General features: G+C 40.9%; 1 protein-coding gene across 3 annotated transcripts in view; it reads left to right on the top strand.

Annotated features, from left to right (window-relative positions):
* The first annotated feature begins 3,423 nt into the window (after positions 1–3,423).
* LOC140318372 (protein phosphatase 3 catalytic subunit alpha-like) overlaps positions 3,424–22,451 on the top strand; it is a 37,294-nt gene continuing 18,266 nt past the window's right edge. The window contains exons 1-3 of one of the 3 annotated variants that reach the window (XM_072396167.1): positions 3,424–3,971; positions 18,117–18,317; positions 21,999–22,123. In XM_072396167.1, the coding sequence (XP_072252268.1) occupies positions 3,929–3,971; positions 18,117–18,317; positions 21,999–22,123 (369 nt within the window). In that variant the 5' untranslated portion in view covers positions 3,424–3,928. Of the gene's footprint in view, positions 3,972–4,196; positions 4,547–18,116; positions 18,318–21,998; positions 22,124–22,451 lie in introns of those variants that run through there. The other 2 variants (XM_072396165.1, XM_072396166.1) reach the window with 2 other exon arrangements.

Genomic DNA, 22,451 nt, shown 5'->3' with positions numbered 1-22,451 from the left:
GAGGCATATTTCAAATGGCAACACAAATGTTCAGATAAATTACACTAATAACCCACTTTTATAGCATCAGTACATAGCTTTTGATCGCATGTAAGATAGAACTTAATCCTCCCCGCAAATGTACGGCCCCAGTGAGAAAATAGAGTTGGGACGCCATGTGAAATGTAAATTAAAACCAAAGACAATGATAAGCAAATCTCATAAGCTAAAATTTTACTGACAACACAACAAAGAAACATTTTAAATGTTAAAACTGAAACATGTTATAGTTTTGTGAAAAATATCAGCTCATCTTTAATTTGATGGCAGCAAAAATGCAATGTTAGAATGTATTTTTTTTTCTTTTTCTTTTTTTAAAGCATCCATCCACCCATCCATCTATCCATCAGCTTAGGGGATAATTGCAACAGCCTGAGCAAACATCCTCACCTCCTCCCGTCCTGCCGGAGGGACAGTGAAGCATTTCCAAACCAGCTGAGAGATATTCGTCTTCATCAAGTGCTGTGTCTACCCCGAGGCCTCCTCCCAGTGGGATGTGTCTGAAACATGTCCCATCGGTGATGTCCAGAAGACATCCTGACCAGGTGCCTGACCCACCTAAGCTGGCTCTTTCTGATTACGAAGCTCTTCACTCTATCACTAAGGAGGAGCCCAGACACCCCTCAGGTGAAGCTTATTTTGGCTGCTTGTATTTGCCATTTCGTTCAAACTAGTACAGTGTTTACATCACTGCAGACTTTGCCCTAATACGCATGTCAGTCCCCCGCCTCCTCCTTCTCCAACTCACATGAAGGTAAGACAATCTGAAGTATTAAGCAGAAAATTTGAGGATGTAAATGACAGGTGGATAACAGGTGTCAAAATAAGGAACTTGATGGCAGAAAGACCACAATGATTGAGTCCTGTCAGTGAGAATGATGAAACACTGACATTGATGTTGACTGACATTGACACTGAATACTTTATTTCATTTTGTTGTCTCACAGTTATTTTGTTGTCTCTTTTTTGTCCGCGGCAGTCCTTTAATAAAAGTGAAAAACAAGTTGTTTTGGTTTGACTTCAGTTTTATTGATTTAAAGATGAAGATTGAAAAATGCATAGATTCTTGCTCATGAAGTTATTTATGGGTCTACAAAATAAGTTCAAAAGACTTTCTGTTGGTGCCGTGCAAATGCATGTCTAAATGTTAAAGCGTTTTGCTGCCACTCTGAGTAATATGAATATTTGTAACAGTCTTAGCTGTTGGCTGCTCTTGGTTGTGTTGTTGGTGCTTTAGCTTTGGTCTGTTTTTGAAAAGACCAAAGTGGACAATGATTTGCTTTGTGATAGATTGAAACTAAAATATGGTTAGTAATGGAAAGTGTTCAATGAAGCTGTTTTCATTCTTTTTCATCTGTGCTTCTTTGTCATTTATGACTTTTAGCGCTTTGGCCTTTTTGTTATGAAATCAGTTGTTGTCGGCCAGTAAGCATTCAATCAACTGAGGTTGAGCGTGCCAATCGATACCTCCATGGAGGTATAAAACGACTCTAATTCTCACCAACCCAAGAAAATTATAGGTCTATTTCTTCTTGAACCGGCAACAACTGACCAGTCCAGTATACATCTACTTTCCAAGGGACAGTTGCGTCATTATGACAACATACACGGATGCCATTACACTGTATCCTGCAGGCTGCTTTGAACAACAGCTTCTGATAGTCAAACGTTTGTTTGCTAGTTTCTTATTTTTATTAGACGGCGCATGGTAGCCCCACACAGCAGTACAGAGAGGATGCTGCCAGTTGTCTTGACGAAAGGTAAAGATTGATCAGTTACACTTTAATGTGCACTTTAATATCATGAAGCATAAAATTACCAAGTTTGGATGTATTTTATTGTTGATGCTTTGAAACTGGATAGCTGCCTCTCAGCTGGCACTGAAAGCCTGACCTATACATTATGTGTTTTTAATAGAGTTCCATTTGTATAAAATCTTTTAGTTAAAAAAAACATTGATTTGTATTATCAATTTTGTAGATTTTTGATGGGGTTTAAGGGCTTCAGAACACCCTGTTAAATTGTTGAGCTTGGGGAGTGGTAGTCTATAAAAGGCTGTCAGTTAATACCAGAGGTTGCTGATGCTAAGCTCTCAGGATAACTGTGAGTTGGGGATCTGTGATTGTGTTATGATGTTATTTGTTCATTGTGGGTGAATAAACACATGGTTGGTCTGCACTGAATGTCTGCAATTAAACCACATGCTCCAGGCCATCCTAACAGATATCTTTACAGAAGATTGGCTGCTCTCGCACTTTTTAAATGTATGTAAGTTTCAAGTTAATTATGTAAACTGAGAATTTGCTGTCTTTAATTAGATAAAATTAGTTGTAGGTTGTATATCCGTGCTCTCTGGCAGCACTACACTTGAGATGGTAGCAATAGCCACGTGAACTGAGCAGCATGTTCACAGATAATGTATCCGTATGTGTATGAAGACTTACAGCAATGCTCATGTCAGACCTTTTAGAGTTGAGGCTGGGGCGATTTTGTCAAACTGCATCTAGAACATAAATTGTTCGGGGCTATTATTCAGGGAGGTAAACGATTATTTCAGTCCTGGGTTTTTTTCTTTCCCGCTGAGGTCTAAGATTTAGGGTCGACGAGGCAAACTAAGTCTGCTGAAGTGTGACGCCCAGACAGTCCTTGTTGGAGTGTCAGCACTGCTGGTAATTAGAGATGCCCACACAGACACTGTTAAATAAGAAAATGTGCTTCAGCTGTGTTAACTCAAGATCTGTTCAAATTACATATTTGTATGAATAGCTGGTTTAATTTTGCCTTCAAATATAACCACTGTTAAACAATCAGAGATGGCTGTTTTATTGCTCAAATTCAGTTATATTTAGTCCCGATTGACTCTCTTCCCTCCATGTTTTAAACACAAGGAGGTACTCCTCAGCTTCATTCACTTAAAAGCTGTTCATTATACACATTTCTGCTCATTATTAGGTGTTTTTATTTGTGCCTTTATTTGTGAACATAATCAATGTGAAAAGATCATTGATCAACATTCTGTTGTTCTGATTTCACTGTTGTTGTTTTTGTCACAGTTGAAGTAATGCAAATTTAAAATATGCGAACGTATGTATGTTCCGTCTGCTACACAGCCTTGATCAGCTCCGCTGCCTTCTTTAATTTATTCATGTAAAGAAAACCTTTAGGCTCACGTGACCATCTGCCAGCTTGAGCAGGATTCTGTGTAGTTGCACGCGCACGTACCCACGCACAGCTGCCTACTCCACAGTTGCACAGCCCTGTAATCAATGTCTCCACAGGATGGCAGTATGAGTCTTGAGTGACTATCTGCGTGTGCGTAGGATAGCTGTGTGTACGCGTTCACGCGTGTGTGTGAACCTGCGTGGGAGTTCCTTTTCTCGCCATTCCGGGGTGTTGCCAGCTGCATGGCACCGTTTGTAGAGGCGTCCTGGAGAGGTAGAGCCTGCGCGTCTCTCCACTCTCCGAGGCGTCTCTTCGGCATCTAACCTTCAGAGTCTCCCCCACCCCCACCCCCACCCCCCAACTATTACTGATCCGCCACCAGCAACACTGCTTTAGCAGCACATCCTCGCCCCTTCTCATTAAAAGAAAAAAGAAAAAAGAAAAAACTCATTCTGGATCCAAGCATGTCACAACAGCGGCTCGTTATCCGCCTATCCTCCCCCAAAGTCACCGCAGGCGCAGCATCAGGCTTCCCCGGTCTGAGAGAGCGCGGAGTCTCCACCGAGTGATGCCACTACTGCAGCAAGAAAGACGTCCTGCAACTGCGTGTATTGTCGACGCCTGCAGAAGGAACCGACAGCACAATCTCGGACCTTGACAGAAGAGGGAGTCCCCCTCCCTCCCCCCTCCCCAGCCCCCGCGGCTCTGTTCCCGTCCCGACTCCAGGATGTCCGACTGCAACGCAAGTCCCGAGGACCGGGTGATCAAATGTAGGCATGCCAAATCCTGCACGGCCAGTGAGAGCCCCTCAGTGCCAATAATTCTGCCGTAACCCATCGTATTTTTGTGTTTGCATCCCTGTTGTTGCACCAGTGTCTCTTATTCGTATTTTTTTTTAACTGAGCGGGTCCTCATTTATACACAGCGCCTTATAATAAAAGGAGGATATTTTGGGCATGCATGCGCCTCTGAACATTTGAGGGAGAGGGAGATGGTGATGGAGAGTGCAGGGGTGGGGGGTATCCAGCACGATACGCCACAATCGGGGTCTTCCCTCGTTATTCTATTAGAATTCACCCCCTCACCGAGGCATTACCCCATTTTCTAACGGGGGGATGTCTCTTCCTCTATGTATAGCCGAGGCAATTGTGCGACACCCTCTGCTGCATGAGCTCCGTACGCGCTCCACTCCTAGCGGTGGTTTCGTGCTACTGAATAATACCCCACAGACACACAGCCGAGTGACAGAGAGAGGAAAAGGCACTGAGGGAGAGAGGGAGATGAGCATCTTGTTCCAATGAAACATCAAGCAGTGTGACGATGACGGCGAAAGGCAGACATAAAGGTAAATTAACGTTACGCGTGGCCTGCGATGGTTGGTGTTGTGCGGCTGTGGATGTGGATGGTGTCGTCGGATGATGTTGCATGTATGCAACGATGCTCGGACGGAGAGGGGGAGGATAGGATGCTGTGGGAGACTTGTCACTCGGAGATTCAATGATTTTTCTTCCGTCTGTCATAGTATTTATAGTATTTTATTGATGCACGTCATCGTGACCCCTCTGTGTTGGATGGACCGTCTACATCCATATGTTGGCCTACATTTTTATACTTAATCCAATCTGAGCCAAAGTCAGATAATTGATTGGTGTGATAGGCTGGCAACTTTGCCAGGCCGACAGTGCACACTCATTCCCGTGAGTGTGGCTTTTGTAACACAGGCCTGTTTGATGAACTGACCCTGATATTTGCCAACGAGACGTTTGACAAACGAATGAACGCGACGTATCAACGCGTGAAGTCGTTGTCTTTTCAAAACGGCCTGAATGTCAGTGAGTGATTCTGGTTCTCCCTTGCGTATCGCTCCTCCACGTCTCCTTAAAGGTCTCCCTGGCTTCCCCCTCTTGTTTCCCCGAGTGTCAGATGAGAGACAAAATGGAGTTTAGGGATGCTGGGCTGTGTATCCGTAGCCTGTTGCCCTGACGGGGAGGATGCAAACCGCTCTAATGGTGTTATTGCACCATTGGATTATGGAATATTTAATGTGTTTAGAGTGTCGGTTTCTGCTTTAAGCGTGGGCGACTGCGGCGAGGCGAGGAGGGGCTTCGCTCGGGTTATGATCCGTCGAGTTTGCACAGATTGTCGTGCTTATCGGGTCACAGCAATGCTTGCATGGCAGTGGTGCTTCCACGCACGCAGCCTGTCACATGCGACGATGAGCTGGCTGCGCTTAACGAACTCACAAGGTCTCTCTGGCGGAAGAAGCGGAGCTGACAGCTGCATGCGTCGCTTGGGCATGCCCCGGTATTCCGTGCGTGCGTCGTGCGTGGAATGGGAGGGGTGGGCTTGAGGCAAAAGGGGGTTCTTGCAGTTTTTGCACGTTTGACTCTTAAGACTGCACGTGCATGTGCCTATTGCTGTTTGTGTTGAAGCACATGGAAATTTAGATATTCCTACTGTAAATCAAGTTCAAAGTGACACCTATCTGTCCATCAGTCATTCATCTTGTTTCAACATGTGTGTACTTTACATCCTTCTCTCTGTTTGCATGTGTGTTGTAATGCAGCTTGCCCACTGGAGCTCAGTTGCCAAGCCTTTAAAATGACCTATATCCTCATGCATCATCCATCATATGCACATACAACCACACACAGACACACACACACACTCAGAGAAAATGCACATGTGTGTGTTGAGGATGGCCAGTTAAACATAAGTCATTGCTAGCAGATGGACTGTGCCAGATACTTCCCCACATTAATGCTCTGCAAAGACAAGCGTACAGAGATGAAGCCAAGGACAAACTATACAGGAATGGACAGAAAGGCAGGGGGTGTGGGGGCGAGGTGAGGGGAGAATGTGACAAGTCAACAGAGGAGGTGAGGGATGTGGAGGGAAGAGAGAAAAGACAGAAAGATAAGGGAAGTAGTATTTCACTCTCACTATTTGGAGGACAGGTTAGCATTCTCTGACTAAACCAACGGACCTCTCACACCCTTTGCAACTATTTCTCATGCAGAGCCATGTGCATGTGCAAAACCAACCAGCCTAGAGAGGCAAACTGTACAGGAGTCATACAAAAGCTATAGTTTTCAGTTTACTGTGCCAAAAAGTTTAGTTTAAATTGAACATATCACAGGTTGCAAGAGAACGGTTAATTTAGTTTAAGCAGGATTTTGTGACGATAAAATATAAATCGTGTGTCTTCTGTCTCTACCTGAATGATACCTGTAGGTAAAATAGATCCCTTCATTTGATTCTGTTAGCAACATGTGTTTAGGAGCCACCAAATGTGTGCTTGTGTTCACTGGTGACATACGCCAAGCTAAGGAATCTCAGATGTGCATCATTTTACCTCATATCTTTAGATAGATATAAAGCATGAGGTAATGCATTAACACTGCACTGCTATGCATAAATACTATGTCAGAGATGGATGTAGTAACACAGTTTTGAAGGCAGTGTTGAAGTGCCCTGTGGTGCAATACAAGTGATGGCTGCTTGGTGCTGGCTCCAAAACGTCTTCGGCTCCCCTAGACTTGCATTTAAAAAGTATCAACTACTCTCACAAAAATAGAAAGCAAATACATTCTAAGGTGGGCATGTCTGACAAGGCCCTCAGTGTTAATTTACCACTTTAGAAGTGCTTTAGTTGCATGCTGCTTTTTTTTTTTTCAAAGACTGGTATTTTAAAACGATTGATCAATGGAGTAAGCAGCACAAATTTTCATGGTTTAAAAATCACTTTTGGTTTACAGATTATGGGTTGTTCTTTGGATAATTTGGACTGTCGGAATTATTTTTTCATTTGAAGTTAATGTTTATTTTCTTTAAGTTTCAATGTACTTTATATGTACATTATAGTTTGGCAGGGCTGTAAATTTAGCAAAATCCTGAGGTGGGTGTCAAAGCAGGTGCAGTAAAGCCTGACCCACCAGATTCTGACACCATCAGAACAAGTGCTAAAAACGATAGTGATAAAGATTTATAAAACATTAAACATGTGTAAGCTCTTCAGAGAAGATGGGGAAGTCTGCAACATATGATCATGCCAGGGTAACGTTTGATCGCTTAAAAAAGAGAACATTAACGTACATTAAAATAATATGCATACATGTAATGTTTATTGCACAGTGCACAGCTGCTGGTGCATGCATCATTCTCAGAGACACATGTGAAATTAATATCATTAGCCTAATTACTTGCTTTCCTTTTTTTTTATTCCATATGTTAGCAAGTTTCAGGCTCCCAGTGTTTTGGGCCTGCTGGCTCACTTTCATGGCTTTCATGGCTAATAGGGAGACTTAGATAGACTTTCAATTATAATGGCAATGTTACCTTAATTGGCTTGATCATCCAAGACACGAAAAACTTGATCAAACATAAGTACCTAACATGTTTGGGGTTTCTTTTGTGTGTGTGTGTTTTTAGTTTCATGTGTTTTCAGTTCTTGTGCCAATAAAGGTAAATGGTATCAGCTCTATAAGAATAATCTGTATGGCATCTACATTCACTGGCGCATCTTATAAATGTGTGAGTTTATTGCGAGGTCAGTCCATTACAGTATTTTCTGTGAAACACACAAAAAAAGCTCAACTGTTGGCAGTAAATGTTGGTACTTTTACCTTTCAGCAAACCGCAGATTGTCTATGTACATTGTCAACGTTTCTGGAACCACAGACTTTGGTCTCACATTTAAGTTGCTACAAACTGATGCTTTTTTTTTTTTAAAGGCACAGAGTTGTGAAAAGGATGTATTTTAAGCCAATTCATACTTTTCTTTTTCTTCTTTGGAGCTGAAACCAAATCACACAGTGATTGAAAAAAAACAAGCTTCTTGATGTGAGACATTGCTGTTTCAAATTCTGTTCTGATTGGTCTTTTTACTTTTCTACTTCCTCTCTACTTCCATGATTAATTACTTTTCTACTTGATCAGAGTTAGGACATAAAACTACATGGTTACAGTCAAAATGAACCCTCGTGGTTAAGTTAAAAAATATGTGCTTGGGGATAGGAATTATCCGTTGCCACAGACTGCACAGTTAAATTCTCACGTGACAGAGACTCCTACGAAAAAAGCAAATTCCACAAAAACATCTCACATTTTTTTAAGCTTGGACTGTAAAACTACTACATATTGGACATGTAGACAAATGTTCCTCTTTCACAGTTTCTGGTGAGAAAATTAAAAATTGAAAATATTTGAAATATTTTTCAAATATTTGAAAAGTACAAGAGACCCAGATTTGGCCTTTGAAGGAAAACTAGAGCTTTTTGTCCGTACTGAACGTGATGACTCAACTCAGCTTGACTGTACTCTAATGCTTTTTGATTTGGCAGATTATAGTGGAGATAGTACATAGTAATATTCTTTCTTTTTTTTGACACCACTTTGGTCAAGGTTACTTTGCAGACTTCTTAGTCATCAGGTAAAGTTGTGATCAGTTGCCGTATCCACAGCAGCTTTGCAGCACACACCTGCACCATTTTTTGCTCTCAAAAGAAGTCATTTGCAAATTTGTGTGCCTGGCAGCAAAAGTGTAGGTGCAGATATGCCACTCATGTGCACGACAGGCACGTCCATCCGCATGGATTTCCAATCTGAGAGCACGTTTCTCTTTTTGCTCAGCGTTTCTACACTCACAGTCAGTTGTGACCTTTTAAGAAGAGTTGTGGTGCGAAGGGGCAGATAAATCAGTTAAAAATCGGTTTCTAATGCATCATACGTGTTATTCACACAAAGAATGTCCACCCCAAAACTTGCTTAGCATGTTTGTGCAGACAGAAATGCCCTATAGGCATATTTGAAGAATATCTTGCCTATTAACATGTTGTAAAAAGAATGTTTTTTTTAGCCCAAGCCACGATTATTTTCTAATCCTAACAAAGTATTTTTCATTTCTAAACATAACCAAGTGATGTTACTGCCTAAATCCTAAACAGAAAATGACAAAGTTTCATCATAATGGGTTTACATGTAACCAGGGCAACCAACAAAATGACGTCTATGAAAGTTACGATCATGCTCTAAAAATAATGTGTTTTAGCCCTAACCAAATGGTTTTAATTGACCAAATAATGTTCTTTTTAAAGGAAATCAGAAGTGTTTCCATAGTTGACAATTGTTCTCAATCTCACGTTACACAGAGGCAAATGCTTCTAAGTGACCCCCTTTTCCTCCTTATGCAGACCCTGTGGCCTGTGTGCTGCAAAGTGGAAGCACTCATATTTTCCTCCTGTAGCTTTATCTATATCTTTGTTTCAATTTGAGGACTTGCTGTCACGTGACTGATCACATGGAAAAGTAGACTAAACTTACCCAGTAGAAGAATATTCCTATGAGCGTTTCCCGTTTCCCCTCCTGCATTGTCCAGAGAAGTTTTGTTTACGTGCTCTTTCTCAAATTGTTTCCAGTTTGCAATTTCTTCTCTGTTTATTACTGCGATGCGCAACTTGGCCTACATTTCCTGCTGACAACACAATGCAGCTTTGTCTATTTAGCTCTAAGCAAGTTAATTGAAACAAGCCTGATGCACATTTCATGTAAAGCAACATTTCAAAAGTTTGCGATGAATCTGTTTTAACATTAAGCCTTCTGTCGCTCAACTCCTCAAGCCCCAGCTGCTACAGCTGTTACTGTCAGGATAATGCTCATCATATTGGACTTAGAGTCTTCAAAAGCTATTATACTGTATCTACAAATAGCCAGTTAGCGTTCAGAGATTCCTTGGCGAAACCAACAGGCTAACTCACTTACCTCACATTAGGTACACCATCCTTATCAGAAGACAGTATGAAAAGGTGATATTTATCTTCTGTAAGTTTTGACCTTTTGAACAAATGAATAGATGTGTGAGAAGTATTAACTAAAGCTGAATGGAGGCATATACAGTGTACACATTTATATGCACGCATTCATGCACACAATCACACACACACGCAAATCACCTCTGGCATGGCTTGGGGCACTCTCGGCATATTTCCTTTTAGTGTAACAAGCTGTCCCATTCCCTCTGAGCCCTCTTTGAACTCTGTGTGTGCATATGTGCATGTTGGATTTTGGTGTTATCCTTGTGCGCCAGGGGTCCCACCTTCACAGGTCTCCGTGTGCCCTGTGGGGAGGGTAGCAGGGCATAGGCTATTTATAGAGAAGGTACTCCAGAGAGAGGGGGAGAGAAAGGGATTGTCTAATGAGGACAGGCTGTTCGGGGATGGGCTGTTGTTTCTGTTTGTGTGTGTATTTGTGTGTCTGTACACAGATGCGTGTATTAATTGACCAACTTCAAACATATCTTTAGCCTTCCCCCCCACCACCACCTTTAAATGTCCATGGATCTGTTAGCCGCTATGGGTCAAAGATGGTAGATAAACGCACACACACACACACACACACACACACACACACACACGTGCAAACAGACGACACACGTGAACTGTTGCATCTCTCCTCTCTCAAACCCTTATTCTTGCTTCCTCCTTATTGCCACTCATTTTTTCTCCTTGATATATTCGTCCAGAGACGAGCAGTGGAAAGAAGTGATGTCAGGAGATCTGTAGGGGATGATATTTGATGAGGTCCCGGAGAGGGCAACAGATATAACATACAAACACACACACATATAGGCAATGCCATCAGTTCTGGTCGATGTCACTGGATGGACGTCACACCGATGCAGTCTAGGCAATGGAATGAGTTGATTTTCTCCTCAATGTTCTGATTTTCAGCTAATTAAAAGGCACAAGTCCATGTTGTTTCCTACAGTGTCTATTTAGTGTGATCTTGCTGCATTTAGAAAGACACAAATGAGGACAGATGGATCATGGCTGACTTCTGCCGTCATTTCTGCAATCTGTCCGTTCTCGCTTGCTGTCAATTTCTGCCTCCTGCACCAAACCCTCTGATAGTAAATGGTCTCCCTGTGTCATTAAAACTGATGAAATATCCCCATAATTAACTTTAGCCATTAGGGATGATGCACACAATAACAATATCATTCCGATCAGATTCTGCTCCAGTTAGGCTATTAGGCCAGCCCAAACAAATTTAGGAGATTTGGTTGAAAGCTATGTCATAGATTTTCTCTCAGGCTCCCCCTCGCTGTGCTGTGATCTGGAGATTTTTGGCTGAGCTGGCACCTCTGGTGCTTCATAAATTTCCCACAGGGGAGTTCAGCTATGAAGAGTGGGCTAAGAGACAATATACCATAAAGCACATTAGGGAGACACAAAAGTTGTTTTCACCTTTTTGCTTATCTTACACTTTTTGGTCCTTCTCACCTCACAGACAGCATGCATCATGTGATTGGCTGTCAAGGCAAAAAAGCTAGTTTTTGAATGATTGGCAGTTTTATTCACTGTACTTGCCTCTGTCTCAGAATGTGGAGTTCATTGTGTTCATGATCTGTTCCCAGACAAGGGACAGCTCAAACTGTACAGTCAGGTGGGAATGTTCCCCGCAAAGGTTGAAACACTTGGCAGCAGAATGAAGTGTGAAGATGCTTTATGACAGCATTTGAGAGACCAACAATCTCCCTGTAGTTAAAATGATGTGATGTGAACGAGCTAACCCTCTCTTTAACCTGCTGATGAATGTATGGGATAAATAATGTATACCTCAGTCTGACTCTTCAAATAAAGTATTTCGCTGATACATTTACGAGGACCTCATACATTACATTACTATTAATTTGCAAGTGTTGGCCAGCTGGCTAATTTTTAACTGCAGTCATTTAAGTTTTTTTTTTTCCAAGTCAATCATCTTGTTTTTCACTCTCCTCAGTATGTACCAGGGAATTTATGAAAAGCTTCCCTATTCATAGTGACAGTTTGTCTATTGGTAGAATATTAGTCATAAGCTTTAAACCAGGTTTTACTGAACATATAGAGTCCATATGATGCTTAGTTACAGGTGCATAGTTTTGTTTTTTGAGTCTAAGTTTGTGCGCTTTAATGTTTGAAAAAAATAAATCCTTATATTGTACATTGTATTGTACAGATGTTAAGTTAACTTTTGTTCAAGCATTGTGTTTTACTTTCTGTCTATTTGAGGCCTCCTCAAAAGGCCCAGCCATCTCTGATTGGTCAGTAGGAAGGTCAAAAAATGGTGGAGTGTGAGACATCTGCTTATTCTTTGTTTAAAGTGACAAACAAACTAGTTTGAGACCGGCATCATACAGATGTTTGTCATGGTGATGTGGATAAATATAAGGAGGACTGCAAGGTCCCTGAAGCAGTTATCTTACCAAGTAAGTTTCTCATGACATGTAGCGCTCAGAAGAAAACTAACACAACTTTACATTTGCTCATCTTTGCTCATCTTAACAGTTTGGTTTGTATCTGAACCATTATGCTTCTAGTCTTTAAATTGAAGTTTTGCTTAGTCCCAGTTTTGTGCTGATTTGAAGCTGCATACAGCACTCGTGTTATTGAGTTGCTCAGCGCTGTGCTGAATTTTTTTGGCACTCTAAATGTTTTAATTCTCTACCATTAGACGGTTCCAACAGGCAACATCTGATTAGACACATATACATATATATATTGTAGCAGGACAACGGGTCATAAAGAACTATCCTCAGAAGAATGAGGAGCCCTGAAACATGGTCTGAACCCCACAGAGCCCTGATCCCAACATCATGGAGTCTGTGGGATTCTTGTGTAACTGTGTGTATGTGTGCCATGGAGTACTTTTTCCAGGGTCAGGGGTGCTGACACAAACGACATCTTTGATTTAAGATGACAATGCTTTGTGTGTATTCAACTGATAAACAGAAGCTATTCATGGCTTTTTTTAATTTCTTTTCGGTACCTCAAAATTTTGCACATTAGTGTCCGGTCAAAAGTTGTATTGTCAAACTGTGCTATACAGTTTTTATTGAGCTCACATGATGCTATTCTCCAGGCAAAAGGGGGAAACTGCTGCTTATATTTTAGATTATTGAAAATTCCAAGAGCTTTCTATGATGGGAGATGATTCAGACAACTGCCCCTTCTTACCACCTCAGTATTTTTTGATTGCTTTGGTTAAATTGTAGTTTCTTACATCAGCCTAACATACATGAGATGCTGTTAAGAGTAAGAATGCAGGTTGTCTCTGGAATATACAAACTATATATAGTTTATATATATATATATATCACAGAACCTGTGTAACACACACTAAATGATCAATGTTACTATTGTTGCAAACCAAACAGTAAACCCATGCTGTTTTGGACTGTAGGTAGGCTGCAACAGTGTTTTCCTGTCATCCTGACCAAATGACACATAATAATGCTTTGATAGATATTACAGCATAATCTTTTCTTTCCTACACTGAAAAATGATTTTCATCTCTGAAGTCTTTTGTTGCTGGCAGAGCCAAATCTCATATACGTGTCATGTATGGTCCCTGAAATATATAACTAGATGGTCTTTGGAATAGATTTGCTGGTGATGAAGAGGTCTGCTTGAAAGAGCTGGATGTGAATGAGTTTGATTTGAACTTAAATCAAGGCCCCACTGGGCTCAGCTCAACATTGCCAGTTGCGTCATCACTTTCAGCCATACTGAATATTTTCAACAATCGTTGGATGGATTGGTAAGACATTTGTATGGACTACATAATGAGTAGTGTAGAATTTGATGATTCCCTTTTTTACCAGCTGTTTGCTTGACTTATGTGATTGTGAGAAAATTTATTTAGCAATTGTCATTTAAGTGTACAGATATTCTAACCTCACCTGGTTGATTGTATAGCAGTTAAAAGAATAAATGTTTAAGCTAGAGTTTTGGTGATTTCACCAGACCAGTCATGGACATTATTAAAGATGTGCGTTGGCTTTTTTTAAGCTAATGGCAATCAACTTAATGCAAGCTCCTCAAAGTTAGAAGGAATGCTAACTTTCATATGGTGTGAAGACAATGAGTCAGAGTGTCTGTGGTGACTTCAGATTTTACAATGAGCCCGATGCAAACATTCCAATCAGTAGTTGCGGTGTGTTTTGTGAACATTCATTTTTCCCTGCTCAGTTTCACAAAGAGATGCAGCCTAGAGAGATGCAGACAAATAAGCCTCTTTAGGGCCTTGAGCACCATCAGTCATGTAGGCAGCATCGGTAAATATCTGACTCTCTTGTATTTTCAGTGCGTAACACACAGTTGCCATTGCTGGGCCTTGACTTGTTGAATCAGTGTTGGGTCTCTCAGTTAGAGAGTTCACTCTGACTGGTTGTTCACCACAGTGAATAACTGCATGAGAAGGGAGGCAGCAGTGACAACAGGGGGCTAATGGCTAACTTAACATATCACACACAGTCTCTTCTCATTTGTCATCTTGACTTCTCCAGAACAAACAACACTTTCACAACCACGTGGCCATGTGGAGTGAAGAAACTGACCGACTGATAATCACGATTCCAGACTGACCAGCTCTGTATGACATTACCAAAAAACACATAGCACGCACATGATGATAAATACGTACTATCACCTGCTTCTGCACTGCCAAAATATGTCTTTTTGTACAGACCCAGACTTTACATCCTGGTTGGCTGTTGGAAGTCATCTTTGTGGTGTGTTCAAGTGTTATTTCGCTCGTTAAAGCACAGGCAATGTGAGGAGATCCAGCAGGGGGCCTCTTATTGTAGCTGGTTCTTCAGGTTAGTTCGGAGTATAGTTCTCAGGGACGGCTGGTATAATTGGGCTAACAGGGCTCAGCCCTCCCTACATTATTCAATAAAAATTAGAATATAATATATAAATATTTCAATAAAAACTTTAAACAAATTGTTTTTTAATTTTTGATCAGAGGCGGAGCAAAATCTGAACTGAAACCCATGAAATCGGTGAAAATGGGCTAATTATCTACAGCCCAAGCGAAGCAGCTCGGTTACACTTGACTTTTCTTCAACATTTGAGTGACAGGTTGCAAGTACCACCCAAACCCCCCTCCATTTGTGGCTCAATTGTGGCTCATTTGGGCTAAATCTGTACAGCCCAAAGCCAGCAGATTTGGGCCAATCACAGACGACTCTACTTGATTGCGTGTGTCGGGCGAAACTTTGACAATGGCAGGCATCGGCGTTAACGAAGTGGATTATTTACTTTCGAATCCGTTTTCTTCAATGTCCTCAGGTGAAAAAAGTAGGGGCACATCATCCAAAGGATATCCAAATTACACAGAAAGAAAAGCGCCAGAATCGTAGCTTTTGTGTAACTTGGTTTGAGAGAAAGGCTAACGGCTAGCTTCTTGAAGCTTCTCTTCAAATAAGGTAGACACATGTTACACAGATGGCACATTTTGTGGAGTATTTCTTTTAAGGCTCTCTTAACGTCTTTCTGGAGTGTTTTTCTGGAGTTACTATTTTAGTTTTGTGCTGATGTTTGGATTATTGTGTTCCAAAGCAAATTGCAATAAGCTATAGTTGAAACCACTTTTTTTAGCACAAGTCTGGGTTGACCTTTTTTTTAAAACCTTTTATGGTGTGAAAGTATTTGTATTTCCAGAGAGATGGGTAGATGGTATATTTTCCATCAGTGCATTCTTCTAAATAGTGTTTTGGTGGTTTGTCGAAAAGGCCCGTGCTGTTGTGATAGTTTAAATTTACATTCTAACAGGACTCCTTTTATGTTGAAATACAACTACTCGGCTTTTATAATACATTAGCCCACCCATTCAATGTCACCACAAGCCCTCACTGATACTTCTTATGTATTTTTAGTGAGACTGGGCTGCCCAGAAAGAACCCAGCTGAGGTTTGAACCAGGAACCTTTCTTATAAGACACCACTTATCAAATTTATGTCAGAATGGCTGAATTAAATTCAGATGCCATTTCCTCACAATTCAGAAGCTTCTCTCTTCAGCCTTCAACTGAAATCTACTAGTGTTCCCATTGAACTGTACACTCATTAAACGGTCATTTGTCAGGTGGTTTGGTAGTGTCGATGCAGAGCCTCTCCTCTCTTTACTTCCTAACTGCCAAGTATAGTTTTCCCAAGTATAGTTCCTTTCCCCAAGCTCTGTGTCTCTGTTGCTCTCTTCTCTCTCTCTCTCATACCTGCCCTACTTTCACACTGCTCTCACAATTTGCGAGTTTCACACTCTGTCCCTCGCGCTTCAACCCTCTTTTTCTTTCACACTAACTTGAGGCCTTGCTTTCACCTTAAACCACAAATTTATTTTACATACACAGATTGCATTACTATGTATGCAGAAGCGTTTATCTTGTTGAATGAGTCCATAAACAGTACAGCGTGTTGCAGTACAGTAGTTGCAGGACGTATACTGGCTATTTATTTTTGAATATGAAGTCACACGGATACCAACATGCATGAGCAATTCTTCCACTGGCTTGCGCTCTCTGACAGCCTGCAGTGCACAAACCTTTTTGAAATATTAATCACTCCTAGCCTGTTATGCAAAACTGGTTTTAACATGTAGAACCACTGTTCTGAATTGATGGAAAGCAGAGCCTTTGGCTTGGCAGCTTGAGGTGTCCTGGGATGTCTCAGGGCGCTCTCGAGGTGTGTAAAATTGTCAAGGGAGCAGTAGCAGCGTACTTACTGAACCCAGTGGTGCCATTAGATACTTTCGAGTGTCCAAATGTGCATTTGAGAGTTTCTTTATTTGTGGTGGAAGGTTTAGGATTCCTTAAAATGCGTTTTAGTTAGACTGAAATGAACATTTAATAAGGGAACCATGAATATGTGATTTGTTAGATTTTGATGATAGCAAATTTCCACACATAAACAGCTATACTGTAACTTATCAATAAAATCACATACAAAGTGCCTGTTTGTGTTGATTATAGATGTTCCATACACCTCATGATGGGTCATTTATGTTGAGTGCACAAAACTGTCATTTTTCTCTGTGTTTACTATTTCTTTAAGCTACTTTTACTGTTTTTTTTTTTGTTTTTTTTTCAATGAGTATTGTGGAATATAACAAGTATTAGCTTGAGACAGTGGATATCGGTCTGAGGGCTGCTGCTTCATGATAGCAGCAGGAAGAGAGAGAAGGACAAAGAGAGAGATGAGTGAAAAACGGGAAAAAAGACAAGAGGGACAACGAGAGAGAGAGAGAGAGAGAGTGCAAAACAGAGACTGAATGACAGAGAGTGAAAGTGTGAGAGTGTGTGTGTTTAGGGAGAGCCAGGCCTAGTTTTTCGTGTGTGATCTAGGCCATTATCTGTGTTAGCACTGGTGGGGCTCCAACAGGCTCTGTGGATCCTGCATAACAATACCTTTTATGAGCCTGTATGTGAGTGTGTGCTACCACTGCTCTCTCACTCAGACACATGCATGTGTAATCATGCGGGTTAATGTCATTGTGCCATACATGTTGCACGCATGCGCCCCTGCACCTCTGTCTCTTTTGTTTCTTGCCACTGAGTCTGTGGGCTTTTTGGTGAAAATTCATGTGGAAGTGCATGCGTTTTGTCGAGTGTGTCTTGTGTACGTGCTTCCTCACGTGCAGCTGTGCACTCTTGCTGTATCACCCTCATCGTGAGTCCACCCCCTCTCCAGCAGGGCCCTGGGGGCCTTCATTATGTAAGAAAGACATTACTGCAGAACAGAGGCAGGCAGCACTGATAACTCTGGCAGCCCCTGCTTAAATACAAATGCACAGACCTCCATAACAGGCACTTGCACACAAACACATGCATGCACAGAAAGCCAGAGGTGTGATCAAGACAATGATAAAGATTTAGGGCTTCTGACAATTATGAGAAAGCTTGTTGAACAATACAGGAAACATCAATAGATGTTGTTCCCTATTAAGGTGAAATTCTTTTCCTGCATCACTTCCTCACATTTCCTCCTCAATTGCCATGCTTTTTCCATATCTATACACCCATTTCTAACACTTCTTCCCATTTCCCCAAATATCTGCTATGTCTTATCCTTCTCCTTTTTCCATCATTGACTTCAGCGGTCCCCTTCCCCCTGGCCCACCGGCTGACCATGAAGGAAGTGTTTGATGCAGAGGGCCGGCCGCGGGTGGACCTGCTCAAAGCTCACCTCACAAAGGAGGGCCGCCTTGAGGAAGCTGTGGCCCTACGCATCATCGATGAGGGCGCCGCCATCCTGCGTCAGGAACGCACTATGTTGGATATTGAGGCGCCAGTCACGGGTAAGGCACTGATGTGTGTGAATTAGCCGGTGATTTAACAGTTTGAAGGTCATAGAGCAGTGGGTAAACTAAAAATTACAGTAGATCAGACTCATATCGATCATATGTCTGTATGGTGAAGACAAAGCCACCGTAGTTTGAAGATTAGTTTAAAGTTAGAGCTAGCTCATGAATTAACAGCTTGTTAATTCAACCTGTAGAAAAATCTAGAGTGAAAACATCTCTCTATACAAGCCCATCTCCAAATAAGTTAGGACACTGTGTTGTATGTAAATAAAAACAGAATATATTAGGTTTGCAAATTATTTAGACCCTTCATTTGATTAAATATAGACATGTCAAGTGAGAATTTTTTTTTGAAAAGTAAATTTAATTTTGAATTTGAGGCCAGCAACAACAACAGTGAAAAAAGAAAAAAAGATTTATGTTGGGACAGGGGCTTGTTTACCGCTGTATTTTGTCATCTCCTCTCTTACAACACTTTTAAAGTGTTTGGGAACTCAGGAGAAAAACTGCTCATGTTTTGAAAGTAAAATCTTTCTCTTTCCTGAATGGTGCCTCTAATCTTTAGCCTGATGGACAATGATTTCCAAAAAGAATTTTAGAACACAGGACAGTTTGCCCAAGTCACCTCAGTCCATTTTTAATTAGCTCCAGCATGAAAGAAGTGGTGACCCGAAGATCTGATGATCACTTACTAGAATCATTGCTGGTTTTTAGCTTTGTCCCATGCTCACAGAAATTCCTAGATTCTTTTCTTTTTAATGATATAACATTCTTGATAATTGCACCATTAATCCATTTCCATTAAACCATTTGTCCAAACAGTTATACACAGGGTGGTGAACTCACCCCCATCAGCCAGTCAGCTGACCTGTTTCAAATCAAGCTAACTTGTTGTGCATTAGCTTAATTTGAGCTAATGCACCACCAGTTTACTTGATTTGAAACAGGCTGAAATATATCTATATATTTCTTTTGCCCAAGATTTTTACTGGTATTTTACTGAAAAGAACTTGCATTAAGCCCCTAAAATCTGTCCTAGCAGTGAATCTCATAAAGATTAATCGATTATCCACTTTATGCACATAACTCCTCTTTCCCTTTTTTACAGTTTCTGTTGCCAGTTTGTGAAATAGGCTAATTTCTAATTGTTATGTCATCATTTAAATGTGCACCTGAGTGACAAATTGATATGTCAGAATTTCACAGTAAGGACACAAATAGCAACAAAAGAAGCGAATGAGCGCTTGAGCTGTAGAGCAAAAGGCAGAAAGATAAGTGTTTATGAATTAATCAGAATCTATTCAATGATTCATTAATCTTCCTTATGTATCTTCCACCTTTTAAATAAGAACTACTGTAAGGTCTTACATCGCTGAGAGAACCCATTGGTACTTATGCACCTCACAATAGCAGGCGCTAGCTTTGGTAATATCGGCATTTATTTCCCTGCATGGGAAATGGTATGAACTGAGGAGAATGTGGGGGGGGGGCTGTGATCAATGATAAATAAAATGGAAAACAGGTTTTGAAAACTGGCAGGGAAGACAGACAAGCAGCCAGGCGGGCTCAGGCACTCGCAACCTATTGACTCTGCTAGGGTAATGTACTTATGCGGCTGTTGATGTGTGTGCGTGCGTTTATGCAAATACAAGCAGTGAGATAATTCTGTGTGGGTAGTTGCGCCCACGCAATGTGGGAACATCGCTCGGCTTTCACAGGTACAGATCCCTGGGGACGAGGACAGATAGACGGGCAGATGGAGAGACAGTCCGATCATAAGCAGCTTAGTGCAGAGGTTCTCAAAACTGCTCACTCCCAATGAGCAACATATTGATCGCTGTTGCTAGGTTCCTCTACTTCTACAGATTCCGACCCAGAAACGTGTTATTAATAATGCACCAAAAAATGTAAAGTTTGAGTTTGCTGTGATAGGAAATCAATCACTTCTAATTTTTAAAGATGGAACCATTGCGAAAAAGTGCTGATCCGCTTAGAGAGATTTCGATGAAATATTTAGAATAGTTTAACACTTTGATGTGATCTCTTTAAATCTTCCAGGATAGATTAGTGCGGGTGGAGGCCTAAAATTTCAACTGACAGGCTTTTATGATATCACGTGAAAGCTTGTGGAAGAATACTGAGACAGATCTGACAAGTCGGACAGTAATGGCTCAGTTTCACTCAGGCCATTTTGCAATCCCTGTTTCCAGTTCAAACATGAGTAAAACTTCACGAGGAGAAACAAAAACAGACATTAACATGGCAAGAATATAGAGCGACAGATAACCAGTCAGACAGATGTGATATTACCATTGTAAAATGGCTGCAGAGGGGAGCTATAACATCAAGTGAACTGAGAGACCAGACAGATGGTGAGGGAGGCGGATGGTGAGATGTATGCTGGCAGATTGTACAGACAGACAGGCTTGAAGTTTTACAAAATGTGAGGAGTTAAGCATTTAAGCATCAAGTTAAGCCTTGATGTTTAGGAAAGCTAAACTGAGAGAAATCTGTGGAAACATAGTCAAAAGAATAAGAAAAGTCTTTATATGCTCAAACATCAAGGGGGTCCTTCAGAAAAGCCTAATTTAAAAAGTCCTGATTTCGCAGTCTTCCAGTCCCACTGCTAATGTATTTCAATGGAAGTACCTTTTTTGTTGTTTTTTTGTCAACCAGGTATGATGAAATGACATCTTTTTGGTTTTGTCCAAAAAATTGCATTGAATTAGTGTTTCCTGTCATTTTTCCTTCAATCCAGGAAACTGGAAAATTACTGTTCTAAAAACCCAATTCTTGCAAAATCTTAACCACAACCTTTGCCCTGCTACTGTAGATTGCCTTGTTTATTAAGTCACCAAATCTGTCATTACCTGTCGTTTGCTTTGGCAGTAAGTTTTCATCATTTTGTTGTTGTCTCATGTCTATGCTGATTTGCTTGCAGCTTCTTTGAACGTCACACACATACCAAATAAGTTGAAAATGTACGAATAAATCCTGCACATTTAAACGACAAATTGATGACGAAGAATAAATCAACATGAATTTAATTTACAGAGTGTTTCTGTTAATAATAGATAAACATGTTGGATTAAAATGGAAACGTTTATCAAAAACATAATTAACATGATAAGAACATTTTTTTTATTTTTATAAATGTCCAATCTATTTTTATCATTTTTGCAATATTCAATTTAGCTGGAAAATAGAAAACAAAAACAGTCTCTCTGCACAGATGTGTGTAACATACTGTATTTACATTGCAAATTGCAGCCAACTACTGTAACTATCCAAAACTTAATACAAAAAAGCAGCACATCTGCATATTTGAAAACCATCAAGAGAACTGTTCTAAATCCAAGAGGGGCCTTTTCTAGTCTTTTGTCAAAGCACATTCCTTTTCTTAGAGGTAGTATTTAAACAGAGCCCTCAATATAGCTGGAACACATCCTTTCATAGGAGTTTCAGATACTTATGATTAGTTTTTTTTTTCTCCAGTGGGCGAATGAGTGATGTTCTTAGATCAGCAAACAGGACAGATATACCTCTGCAGATGCAAATCAGGCCATATGGAGTTGCTGAAGAAGCATCCCATATTTGTCAACTCAATTGTTAACATGTGGAAGCTTAAAACTGTGGTCTTGATAAATCTACTGCTGTTATGTGCTCTTTCCACAGTGTGTGGAGACATCCACGGCCAGTTCTTCGACCTGATGAAGTTATTTGAAGTGGGAGGTTCTCCTGCCAACACACGCTACCTCTTCCTAGGGGACTATGTGGACAGGGGCTACTTCAGTATTGAGGTGTGGATGGGCATATTATCCAGTTCAGTGTACACTGTGTGGCATATATCTGTCTATATCTCATTTTTATGGTTGTGCTTTCAACCGGAAAAGGTCTACACTCTGTAATGTATATGCAGTGTGCGTACAACTGAAACAGTCAGTGGTGTACATTCCCAGAGGTCGAATATGCACTCTCATGGGGCAAGATTTACATCAACACTGAGGTATACTGTTACAACACTGTGCTGTACAGAGTGCTGTAAGTGATATATTATAACTGTGCAAAAAGTACCTGATATAAGCACTGACAAAACTCAGCACGTGTCTGATAGTGTAATATAAAGAG

Source organism: Leuresthes tenuis, unplaced genomic scaffold (genome assembly GCF_036924035.1).
Source record: "Leuresthes tenuis unplaced genomic scaffold, fLeuTen1.0.hap1 SCAF_11, whole genome shotgun sequence".
Lineage (NCBI taxonomy): Eukaryota > Metazoa > Chordata > Actinopteri > Atheriniformes > Atherinopsidae > Leuresthes > Leuresthes tenuis.
Note: the sequence above shows the minus strand (reverse complement) of the source record. Positions and strands in the feature narration are given on the sequence as shown.